The 13,574-nt window shown below is 35.1% G+C and overlaps 1 protein-coding gene across 1 annotated transcript in view; it reads left to right on the forward strand.

Annotated features, from left to right (window-relative positions):
• Positions 1-13,574, forward strand: part of LRP1B (LDL receptor related protein 1B) — a 676,318-nt gene that overhangs the window by 518,453 nt on the left and 144,291 nt on the right. The window contains exons 48-51 of the mRNA XM_019472156.1: positions 5,412-5,540; positions 8,284-8,403; positions 9,451-9,564; positions 9,766-9,915. Of these exons, the coding sequence (XP_019327701.1) occupies positions 5,412-5,540; positions 8,284-8,403; positions 9,451-9,564; positions 9,766-9,915 (513 nt within the window). The remainder of the gene's footprint in view (positions 1-5,411; positions 5,541-8,283; positions 8,404-9,450; positions 9,565-9,765; positions 9,916-13,574) is intronic.

Raw genomic sequence — 13,574 nt, forward strand, 5'->3', positions numbered from 1 at the left:
CCAGGACTGCTGATAAATGATGGAGAGCGGCTTGGCGAGCACCTCCGCCAGCTCCCTCAGCACTCTCGGGTGGATCCTATCTGGCCCCATAGACTTGTGAGTATCCAGGTGGTGTAGCAGGTCGTTAACTGCTTCCTCTTGGATTATGGGGGGTTTATCCTGCTCGCCGTCCCTGTCTTCCAGCTCAGGGGGCTGAATACCCTGAGGATAACTGGTCTGCCTATTAAAGACTGAGGCAAAGAAGGCATTAAGTACCTCAGTCTTTTCCTCATCCTCGGTGACAATGTTCCCCCCTGCATCCAATAAAGGATGGAGATTCTCCTTGGCTCATCATTTTTCGTAGTTCACAAGTGATTCAGAATATATGGTCATCCATTGCAGCTTTTTTAGATCACACTGTCCCTATGCAGAATTGATGTTTATGAATATGGAAGTATATGCTGGTAATTTGGAAGGATGTGATACATATACACACTCTGCACTCTTCTGGCTTTTCTAATAATTTGGAGAAAATCTCTGTCACTTTGCTAATGCTGTGCCTTAGCAGGAATGAATTCACTGGAAAACTTTGTGCTGTTTCCCCCGGGATGACCCACATTCATAATGTGGAACATAACTTTGTGCTTCTTCCCTCAACAAGTGTAGCTGGCTGGATTTGGAATGAAGGGAAAGCTGGGGGGGAACCGTGTGGTTCCTTATGTCTTTGTTAATGTCACTGTATTGTATCTCTTCTGTCACAGTTAGAGACCCCTTCCAAATTCCAGTGGTTTATCGGACCTTTATGTCTGTGGGGTAGAAATCCCAACTCTTAGATCAAGTTCTCCACTTCCATATCTGCCAAGTATGCCTGTTCTGCTGCTTCAGTTTCATAGCTTTGACCCACCTGCTTTCTCTAAATCAAATTTTTTGATCGTAACAGTAGAGAGGCACTATAAAATTCAAGAAAAATTATATTTAAGCTTTGTATATGATTTAGCAAGATTTACCATCCTGCTAGAAGCTTACACAGTTTTCCTGCTTCAGACTCTCCTGTGGCAGTCTGTTGCTCCTGAACAGCCTAACAAGTGGCTTCTTTTCTACTGATAGAGTCACTTTTAAAATGCTAGTCTGTATATGCAGAGCTGTGTTGATGTGGGACATGAAGAGATATAGTCCTTCGTTGACATACCTGTACGGGTTATTTTGCAAACCTACTCCTTTGCTACTAGAGGTTATTTTGGACATGCCACTGATATTTTTCGTGCTACAATGATATTAGGCTTTCCTGGTACACCTGAGTCAATAGTATTTTCATAACAGGAAAGAATACTGTTGTTTAATGATCAGTTGAAGAAGACCAAGAAGTGTGCTTCTGCTAAGGACAGTCTTATTCTCCCTCCCACCATATGCCTTTCATCAGCAGTAACAGCTGTGTAACTGAATGATGATTTAACTAACTTGCTTGACTGGGAATCAGGATTTTTTGGTTTTACACCTAGTTTTAGTTGGATCAGTGAGCAGAGCTCATTCAACTTGACACTGCAAGATCACTAGAGCCAGCTAAAGAGAACTAGTGAGAAAAGAAGACTGTGATGAGGGAAAGGGTAGAATTACACCTTTAAGTATTGGTGTGATTTTAAATTGGCTTAAGGCATCATTACGGCTAGACCCTCGTCCTTTAGAATCAGATTCTTAAGTTTGGCAGCTCAGCTACATAGCTTTGTGAGAAGCCTGTAATTAGTTTTATACCATACCAAGCTAATTGCTTGGTTATCGTATCTAAGATTTTAATCCTAAGATTTCTTTTGTCATGTTTATTTAGGATCCATAGCTTTGCCTCTTGCTTAGTTTCCTAAAATATTGCTAATAAATGAAACCAGAAACCGATTATGCAGATAATCAGTATAATCATACAGTAGCTACCAACATGTCCCAAACAAATACGTGAATTGCTACAGTTTTGTTCTGCACTTTCACACACTTCATAGTTCACCTTCCACCTTTACCTTTGGCTCACACATACATGTTGTTGTTAGTTGTAAACTAAGTCTTTACATAGTACATTATAAGGTCACTGAGATTTCACAGAAAGACCTGTAATTAAATATATGGAAGTATGAGGGTTAAAACTCTTATGTTTCACAACAGAGAATATACTGCTGATCTAGAGTCAAGATGCAATTAAAGTAATGTACAATTAACCTGTATTACATTTACAGCTCTTATTCAAAAACTGCTTTGTCTAGCTGTATAATTGAGAGACAATGAATTTTACAGATGATTTGCAGTGATAAAGATTTCAATTTAAACTATAACACTGTTTCAGAGTAGCAGACTTTTAATCCAGTAACAGAATCCAGAGATCAATTGAGATTGTATGGACAGATATCTGATTGTTAATGGTTCAAAGGTATTAATTAAGACTTTACAAAAAGATATTTTCCACTAGAGCCAAATGTTTCTGCTTCCTGCAGATGGAATATTGCCACCAGCCTTATATAATCACCTTATTTCACCCTCCCACACTGTCAGGCTTTATTGATTTTGATCCTTCAAGAGACCTCTTGGAGCCGGAAAATTTCCTTAAGTTCCATTGCCTACCAGTCTGCACTTGGTCTTGTGGGTCAGGTCTGTCACTTGCTGAGCTAGCATTCCCCCATCCCTTTACCCATGAGACAGAGTATGCTGAAGTACAGGAATTGCTAAAGACTTGGAATTAACTGCCATTGCCTTCTCTGAATCTGGCAAGGAATTTTTCCTTCATTGCGAGGCTGGCAAGAGCCTAATGGGTTTTTTTACTTCCTCGCAGCAGAGCAGAAACCTCATTGGCTGATAAAGAAGACAGGATCAAATTGTAGCAGGTTAAAAGTTTTTCAATGCTTGGTTAAGGTATTTATATCATAAACGTTTCAGTTTCCTAGATTAATTAGAATCAGAGGAAATACAAAGAAGAGTTGGAATTCATAATGTCTGGAGCAGCATGGAGACAAATCTTTCACTGATCCTCAGTTTACCTTCATTAAATGTAATAGGCTTTATTTATTTCATGTAAAGATTTAAACTCATTGCATGAATGCAATAAAAGTCCTGGTTTGTTTGGAGGTGGGAGAGAAAGATGGCTGCTGGCATCCCAAAGAGGTTGAAAAAAACCCAACCAAGATGAAAAACATAACTGCTTTTATGGTAGTAAGATACTACTTTCTTAGTAATAGTTATGGTTTTTAAATATTTATCATAATTACTGCTGAGATAGATAAAAGTATCTACATGCATCCATTGGGTCTGTCTAGGGCTATATCAGATGAGTTACTGAAGTTGAACCTTAATTAAAGCACTTTTTCTCACCTGTTTCTTTACCTTTTTGAGGCAGTGATCAGCAGTGGAAGTGAAAGAGGTTCAATCAGATAAATTCATAGGTCTGATAATCTATTTTATAATAATGTATAGCATTTATATTTTTACAAAAGCATTTCAAATCTTAAAATCGCTATTAGGTAAAACAGTGTTTAAATCCTCATCTAGACCATGATATAAGATTCCATCTTCCAAATTATTTTGTAGAATGTTTGCAGGAAATGTTCGTCTGAGTTATTAGTTTAAAAAAAAAAAGAAAGACTTAGACATTAAACACTGGGGTTGACTAGCACAGGAAGGATGGAAAAAAGACAGACTTTATAGTTTAGCTGTGAGATCAGAAGTTTCTTTTTTCGTAACACAGTTGAAAGGGATACTCAATTAAATTGAAAGTTAGCCATTCCAACTGATAAAAGGAATTAACTGCCTTTGCAAAGTGTAATTAGACTATATAACTTACTGCCAGTCAAGATTCTTGAGACAAAGCTTCAGTAAAATTCAAAGAGGGATTGGATGATTATATGGGTAATAAGACTACCCAGACTACTTGTTTTTAATCAAATAAACTGTTTTGAAAGGCATTAAAATGCTTTGTTTCTGAAAGTCAGGTTTTGAAGCAATATCTACAAGGGTTTTCAGTTAGACTTTAACTGAGGGCAGATTATACTGTATATATACAAATGTATACATACCTTTTGATTTTTTTTTTGCCATCTTTCTCTAAAGATTGCAGTCTGAGATGCTGAACTAGGTGAACTACAAATGTAATTGAGAATGACTTTTCCTAAAAATCTAAGTTCTGACAATGCCAAAAAATGGGGGAAAAAAGAGAGAAAAACAAATGCTGCGATAAACTTGATTAACATTTAAAGGATTGTTAAATCATATTCAAGATCAGATCTCACCTTGTCCAGAATCTATAATTTCAGCCCTTCTTTTATATTTTTTCTTCATGTTTGAATCAAATCAAGAAATGTTTTCAATTTATATTAGCTTGACTTTTGCATATAGCGGACATCAGTTCTTTCCGAATTTGTGCTGAAGTAATTATAATGGAAACAAGAAAAAGGCATAATAATTAGGTATCATTTCCCTATTCTTCCTCTTGAATAGTCCTATATACTTCTCCTTCCTCTCAAGTTTGATATTTTGTTTAGAACCATACACATGAAGTAAATGTACTATCACAAAGCTCATGACCAAATTGTTCTGTGTAAATTTTGTGATACTTTTTTAACTGAACTAATAGAAAATCCATATGCAAGAGAAAGCAGGAGTCAAAATTTTAAATGTCCATCTTGTTCTCTTCTAAAATAATAGATAAAACATCCACTCTGAGGAGGCGAAAACACAAAAAATTTACATGTCTACAAATGATTTTTTGTGAATAAAAAGAAATAGGTGAAGTGCAAACAGCAGGTTTTCTTCATTGGGTGTTAGGCTATATCTTCAACGTTGGATGTAGTACATTGATGCTGGTACCTGTGTACACACTGAGCAGCTGCAGACTGCCACAAAAACAGAGTTGAGAGTTCAAATTAACTGCTAGGTAATGGTAAGCGTTTACTTCTTGCTCTTGGATGTTCTATGTTGAAGAGGTTTTTTTAAACATCTGTTAAGAAATGGTTGCATACGAGCTGGGGGTTGTGGAGAGGCATGTGTGGGTAGAGGATAGCTGAGCACGGTAGTTACAACGTCATCATCTTATCAGAATCACTGCCTTTAAGTTGCTTCGCTACGTGTTCCTTCATGGATATTTGGCTATGTATTTTTCTTTTACAGACTCTTTCTTATCTTGGTTAGGAATTCACCCCAACATAAAATTTCTGAAAATTGTTTGCTATGTAGATATCAGTCCTCAATCCTGCATAATATCAACAAATTTACAGAGAAGTATAGCAGTCTTGCAGGCCATCACTCTGTAGAAGCTTTTAAGTTCTGATGCCGTGGTGGGTTTTTTTTGCACGCAGGTTTTAAAAAACTGTGTAGGAGATGTTTTAAATGCAGCCAACATTTTTCTCCTTTTCACTAAGTGTAAAAGCTATTCAAAATTACGTGTTAATGTGTTTTATTTTTAGCTAAAAATTCTACTTGCAACATTTATTCTGAGTTTGAATGTGGAAATGGTGAATGCATTGATTATCAGCTGACTTGTGATGGCGTTGCTCATTGTAAGGACAAGTCTGATGAGAAACTTTTCTACTGCGGTAAGTATTTCCAGATGTTTCACCTTCACATTCTTATTTTAGTTACACATGCTTATATTGGTTCCTCTGTGACTTCTCTACTTATTCATACCAACTGCTTGCCAAGATGCACAAGAAGAAAATGCCAACTCGCACATTAAAAAAAACCCTGACATTATATGGATAGAATTACTTATACCTGAATATATTTTCCTCGCAAGCTTCATGTATTAGCTGACTTACATTTTAAAAAAGCACCTCAAATGTTCTCATATTTCTGTTTCTAAAGCAAAAATAAGGAAAACAACAGCTAGCTGCTTTCTTAAAGATGAAAAATGGAGTATTTTCAGCTTTAATTTAGCAATTTTGATTTAGTTTTCTGTATTTAATAAGATTTTCTCTGATTGTGAATAGAAAACACAAAAATAGAAGTATTATAAAATACACAAATGGCTGTGTAATAGAAATCTTTCCACTCAGTTTTCTGTTTAAGTTTATAATGTCATTATTCTTCCCACCAATCAGTCCGCATCTTGCAACAAGTTAGACACAAGGGTGTCTACTCTTTACTTTCATATTTTTCCCAAGGGATTCGATCTTTCTTTCTTTTTTTTCCCCCCTGATAATCACTAACTGAATCAATTCCAGGTTTTTTGTGTCCAACTGAGTTTGCCTGCTGCAGCATCTAAAACACTACTGTTCAAATAATTTCCCTAAATCACTGGGTCACCTTACTGAATTCACGTATCCTGCATGTTAAGTGAAATCTCCTTCTTACCTGTGTGCCTGTAACTCTTGGCCTTTATCTTCTTCTGTATATTCGTATCACCGCCTTGGTATCTCTTCTGTTTCCCATATGAACAATTTCATGTCATTTCAAACCCCCCCATTATGTTTATACCTGCCACCTCTATAGTGTTATGAAAATGTCTGCTTTAATTCCTGGAGTTCACCTCTGCCATTTTAATAGAATCATAGAATATCTCAAGTTGGAAGGGACCTATAAGGATCATTGAGTCCAACTCCAAGGTTGATACTGTAATAATAGCCAAGGTTGATACTGGAAAAAAGAAATGGAATAGCTTTCTTCTTTTTTCTTTTTCCTTACAAAGATTAACACCAACCACCTGAGTATAGCAACTGATACTATGTAATTTTTTTTCTTCTTTCATCTTCAATTTGTGGCTGGGGGGGGTTCAATTTGTGGCTGTTAGCTTTCAGACTTCTGTGTGATAATTGCTTTGATCATGTCATGTCATCAGATCATCTACACGTAGATAACTAAGGAGGTTGGTTCGTCTGAATCTGAAAAAAAAAGACAACACATCAGACAAGGGAATAAGAATCTGGACTATACAAAACACTTCTAGTTACCGGGGGGGAAAGGCCCTTGAATTACAAGTAACAGCTTCACATCACTGAAAAGTAAATGACTGATGTCTGTGAATTCCTTCTTAGGTTTCCTTACTAAGTATGTGTTGACATATTTGTATTCATGTATGTATCTTGCTTAGACATAAGAAGTAATTAAAAATAACCAAAAAACCAAAAAAAACCCAACCCCCACCCCCCCCACAAAAATAGCCAGTCAGCTATATTTTTGTATGTATTAAACCTCTTTCTCTCTACTATTAATTTTAGTCATTTATTTCATTCACAGTTCATGGAAGAAAGATTAAGATTTCATATAGTTTCTTTTACTTTGTTAGGAGAGGGGAGTAGGTTGAAGGAATAGAGAGAAAGTCATCTGGGAATAAATAAGAAAGTTGTAGCTGGTGAAGAATCTCAAAATACTCTTTCTTGTCATTCCAGAGAAGTTCTTGTATGTTAGTATAGGTTTGAGGTTTAGCGAGCTGCTAAAACTATTTTATACTTTATTATACAATATTGAAAAAATATAAATGCAAGATCCAGCAATTTGTCTTTCCATGGATTTGCCACATAATTTTGTGAAGGACATTATATTAATTTGTAGTGCGACATTTTGCCTGATTTAAATCAACCATACTGAACTTTTTGCTACACATTGGAAAAAGCAGAAAGAACTGTGATTCTGTCATGCACTAGGTCATATGCAGTATGTTGTTTTCTGAATCTGATAACGTACAGGATGCTGGACTCATTATTATTGATTAACTAACCCAATGAACATCATTTATATATTATTGTGGCATGAATTCTACAATGGCTAGGGCATTAGTAAATAATTCCTGAATTTTCAAACATATCCACATATGTAAAATTCATACCTTCTTCAATAGTGTACCTACTTGAGCAGAACACCTGCAGTACTGGTATTCAGAAATCCAGAAACTTTTCTGCTAATATTTTTTGTTGTTTTACTCTCCATTTATTCCTACTTTGGTTTAGGGCAAATTTGGTATGTTTCATTCTATATGATAGAATTACTGATGCTATATGCAAACATTGTCACATGCCTGACAAAAGTGTGTCTAAACAAATGCATTTAAAGCACATGGGCTTTTTATACCACAAGATAATGAAAATTGGGAATTAGGCTTTCCTTTTTCATTTTCTGTCATTCTTTCATTCTTTCTCATCGTGCTTTCCATTTCTTATTCTTTATCTGTTTTTCAGTCCAAGTTCTTCTGCTGGACAATAAATGAACAATTTCGGAAGTTTTTCCTGTAGCATTTTCATTCAAAATGTTTTCCTGGAATGTTTGTCTGGTTTTAATGTAAGGCTACTTTTATTATATATCAAGTGTCTAAATGAAATTATGTGCTTGTACTTAACTTTCCAGAAAATAGAGGCTGTCGGAAGGGTTTCAAGCCATGTTCTAATCGTCGCTGTGTTTCAAGTAACAAAGTGTGTGATGGTGCAAATGACTGTGGTGACAACTCTGATGAATTTGACTGTAAAGGTAAATGACAGTTACTTCCAAGGTGATTTCAGAATATTGCTCTGTAAATACTTACTATGTAAACAGAAGTAGCTAGAAAATGCGTATAACTTTGCTGGAATTACAGGTGCTGGGATTTGTTTTGTTAGAATTAAAAAACAAGCAGGTGCACACTGGTATGTTTGAGAGAGCATATGCTGGGATTGATACAAAGACCAATTTCGGTTTACACCTCCAGTCCTCTAGAAATAAAGTGGTTTTGGCTATGGAAAACTCAGAAAATACAGTTGCTGCTGCTTCTGTGAAGTAATAAATGAGAGAGTATCTTTACCACAGACGGAAAGGTTGAAAGATGGGTGATTTCTTCTCTGCATCTGCTGCACTGTTTCTTCTTTGAAGTAGCTAGTGTTCTATTTCTTTGCTTCTCAGATGTATGGCAATGTCTGTGTCCTTTGCAAAACTTAACAGAATTGTTCTCCTTTTTATATCAGATTTGTTTTTCTTTTTATGTCTTAAAACATGAATATTTGTATCTGTGTGTCAGCCAATGAATAAAGACTAGCTAGCAGACAACACAAATCCTTAGTTACAATTCAGAAAGATTGGAGGGGAAATTATTGCACAATGTATAGCTAAAATCTGTGTAGCTGTAGTAACTAGCATTTTTTTGAAAGCACTGCATGGTTTTTAATAATGTAGCTGCATATGAGTAGAGAGAAAAGCATATAGGCAACCCCCCCCAACCTGGTGTTACATGAAAGAAATCTGAGAGATTCATAGATGGTCCTGAAAGTGCTTCTTCATTCCTCACATGGTGATTATCTCAAATTGAGTTGAATTACCTAGAGAGAGACTTTTAGGCTCAAAAGATAAATTTAAAAATTAGAAACTTATGCTTTCAAGTTTATTAGATCTTATATTTCTACTGAATTTTTAGCTGTGGAAGGTACAGTGTGTTCTGAATGCCTCATCCTAACAGGTAGAAGGTTTAAACATAATACATATAATATGCATCTGAGGAGTCTGTTTAGTACATAAATTTACATCTTTTATAACCATATGTTACAGATTCAACGTGTGCTTCCACAGAATTCCATTGTGCAGATGGGATTTGCATTGGAAAATCAGCACAGTGCAACCAGATCATTGATTGTGCAGATGCTTCAGATGAAAAGAACTGTAGTAAGTTCGTGTTTGTCTGTGCTGCATCGTAGCATCTGTTCCGTGATTATTCCTTGTTATATAGCAGTTAATTCATAGTCATTACTAGTTAGAAACCAGCAGCTGCATGGCCTGCGCAAACTCAAGCTAAACCTGAAAACCAAACTATAAGGCTCTCAATCTGTATTAGGTGTGATATAGTAATTCAGTGTCTCTTTCCAGATAATACGAACTGTGCGAACTTCTATAAACTTGGAATAAAATCTTCAGGATTTATTAGCTGTAATTCGACTTCACTTTGTATACTGCCAGAATGGATATGTGATGGATCTAATGACTGTGGAGATTATACAGATGAACTGAAATGCCCAGGTAACTGTGAAAAAGAAAAAAAGAAAAAATTGATTTACTTCTTTTGAAAAAGATATTCCTATATTTCTGGTTCTTTTTTCTAACTGTGTTGCAAAATGTTTATTCAGTCAATATTGTTTTATTTAATACAGAGATTAATATAATGCTGAACGCAGTTTTTTTCACCAGTCTTTATTTTGTGTTTCATTAGATTATGCAAATTATTACAAATTACTAATGCATTTCTGTGAAGAAAACTGTAATGTCTGGCTTTCTATTTCCTCAAGGTTAGGTCTGTCATTAATCATTTTTATTTAAGTAAAACATCAGTCATTAAAATGTCAAGCTCATCAAGCTTCAGCACAATCACTTGGGAACTTTTATTAGCTACTACTTTAGTGGATGATATTTCTTTTCTTGTTAACTTTTTTAACTTTTTCTTTTATTTTGTTGAGCTACTTGGGGTAGGTTGCCAGGGTAGAATCCAGGGTTATTGCTTTTGTGATTGTTCTGGTCTTCAGCCAGTACAAAGAGATCATGGTACACGTGAGTCCCAGTCCCAGGGCTGAGATGGTACGCTTCCAGAAAAGGAAGAGGAATTTACAGCTGGAGATTGTGTAATTTTCTAGGTTTTCCCTGTCTTTTTCTCCTCTCCTATGGGAAAGACATTACACCCTTATGACATGTAGGAAAAAAAAAATCATAATCTTAGTGTCTTGGAAAATGAATCATATGAAAAACTTATTAAAATAAAGGTGAGCAAAGAACCAATAACAACAAGAACAACTGAGGTAAATATCTTATGTAGAAGAAGCAAGAAGCAAACTTACTTGACATTTTAAAGTCTTATTTTTGCGATTTCTCATCTGACAGTTTTTCGTGAGAAGGCAGAATACTAACACATTAGAAACATAGATTTTCAAGATATATGCATATATAAATTTGAAGGAGAGCCTCTACTTCCGTGAGACTTTATGATGCAATTTTTATCAGAATGACCGGAGTAAGTGTTGATGAACTTCAGAAGTTAACATTAAATTTTAAATGTTTAAATAGTTTTGCCCTCTGAGCCTATCTAGTAACAATGGAGAGAAAGATCCCTCATGCAGGAGTATAGTGCTTTTGTGCAAGTCTCTTCTGCAGCCCTGAGAAATGCTCATTATCTCATAATCACGGTTTTAGCATCTGCTTTTCATTATTTCACAGGTTATTTGGGTTACCCTAAATTCTGCAGTGTTGTACAAAATCAAATTCTTAATGATGAATGAGTATAAATATCTAGCTGTATTATGAATAAATATTTATTTTCTAATTTGTTTGGGGTTGTAAGATTTTTTTTAGGGATTATACAGTCCTTAAGCCCGATCGTTGAGACATTTAATACCATATTTAATGTTATCCAATGAATTATTCACAATATTAAATTCTTACCTAATGAAGGACGGCGTTTATGTGTTTGCTCTTTTATTATTCAGAACCTCTCATTTAAGTTTGAGAATATTAAGTACAATATGTAAACATACCTATAAATAAATGTGATAAACTGTATTTAGAATGAGAACACTTTAATGAACACAGGTTTATTGATACATATTTGTAGGATTAGGCCCATTATGTGAAATTCTGATCAAACTGAAGACAGTGCACTAGCAAAACACCTGGGGATGTTAAGCCTGTATCTCCTCTCCTGTACCTTGAGCTTTTATACAAAAATCTATAGAATTAAAAATTAGTAGTGTTTTTTGCTCATAGTATTCCTATTACTATCATCTTCCAGAACCTCATTCATTCTTTTAATTTCTGGTCTACATGTATTCCACTTTATAGCTGTTCTTATGCTGAGAAGGACCTCGTAGTCCTTCAGTAATCATATCCTTACTCGTTACTTGCAATGGCAAGTAAGCCAAGGCATTTTAGAATGCCTGCTTTCAAGATAGGGATATCTGTTTGTGTCATCTTAGTCATCTCAACCTGCATCTCTCTTGAATATGCCAGACCAGTATCCAGTATATCAGATGAAGTCTTACTTTTGCCTTGTATCAGTGAAAATACATTTTAAATGTTTGTTTATGTTTGTTTTCATAATTGACTCGTGCTAGATGGTAATTGTCTTCCTGTGACCAATACCTCTCTCTTTCTTCTAAGAATTATTATTTAGTAAAAATAAATATTCACTAATTAATAAAAGTTAATTAGTAAAAATAAAACCTTTGATTTTATGTTACTAATTACCATCCAATTTTTGCTAGACTAGTGATTAACATCATCTGATTATTCCCATTTAATATTCTGTTTTTCTGTGTGATGAGCCCATTGTGTCACCAAAAGCTTCTGTTAGAATTCTTATATATTTTGTGCCAACTTTATTGATGAAAATATTACCAGGATCCAGAAGGAACTTAGAAGTTCAGCACTAACGTCAATCAACCTGACATTAAGAACTTTCATCCTCCCTATAAACCAGATGCATATTAAATTATACTTTTCATTCTAATCTCCATATTCTCCAGGTTATCTAATAATTCTTTAGAATTTGCTGTGTATAAAGCTTCATTGAGGTCAAAATAGCTTAGATTTACTGTATTTCTTTTGTCTATAGTGGTCTTTTTCCATAACAACTGTATTTCTTTTGTCTATAGGGGTTTTTTTCCATAACAAAGAAGATTTTGAGGGCAGTGTGCTATAGCTTCAGTAAACTAATGTTGCATAAACAAACTAATGTTGCATTTTATTCCATCGTCCATTTATTTGTATTACTTTATTCTGTCTTTCAAATGTGTGCCAAAAAAGTTCCATCATTTTAATGTGTGACTAATTGCCTGGATCATTCCTCCCTTTACTTGGAAACAATACCATTCCGATTCAACCTACATGTGATTTCGTTTGCCATTTCATTCAAAACTGACCAACTTTGGAACATTAAGTTTTTGAGTGCTGTTTCTATTATGAATATGATAATTCCCATTAACAGTCTTTGTTCAGTGTCATTGTTCTTACAGAAAATTAAGACAAAAACTCATTTAGGGGTGGCTATACTTAGACAATCTTTAATATCTACCCAGTCATCATAGGCAACCCACTTCTTTCTTTATTCTTTTTTTCTATTCATACAGCTGTAGAAGCCATAAATATGATAACTTTAACTTTCTTTTAAGGGGGGTGGAGGGGTGGGAGGGAACAAAAACAGTGTTGATAGCCCCAGTACATTAAAGGAGTAATAGAAACCTTAGCAGAGAGCTTCAGTGATCTCCAGTGCTTGGAACTAGTCTATATGGCCTGGGTTTTCCCAAGCAAAGACCTTGCTTGAGGTTTTGAAAATAACCTAGTCATTAGACTAATATTTGTACTTATATCATGAAACTAAATATATGGTATGTTTTCTTTCCCCATGTCTGTTTTCTAAGCATTCATAAGAGTAAAATCTTAAATGACTTTCACACTCTACAAAGAAAAAAGGCAAGAAGAACTTTTTCATTGGTGACAAAGTCTAAATTTCTGGCTCCAACATCAGTGGTATAACTCCAGTTAGTCAGTGCATGCATCAGATTTGTAGCTTATCCCAGTGAATGTGACAAAAATACTGCCACAATTAGGTTATCTTGTAGATGCTGGCAGATAGATCACAAGGGCAATTTCTTCAGCTGGTGTAAAACAACAAGCAATGTTGATCTACCTGAGCT

Source organism: Aptenodytes forsteri, unplaced genomic scaffold, assembly GCF_000699145.1.
Source record: "Aptenodytes forsteri isolate BGI_AS27 unplaced genomic scaffold, ASM69914v1 Scaffold11, whole genome shotgun sequence".
Classification (NCBI taxonomy): Eukaryota; Metazoa; Chordata; class Aves; order Sphenisciformes; family Spheniscidae; genus Aptenodytes; species Aptenodytes forsteri.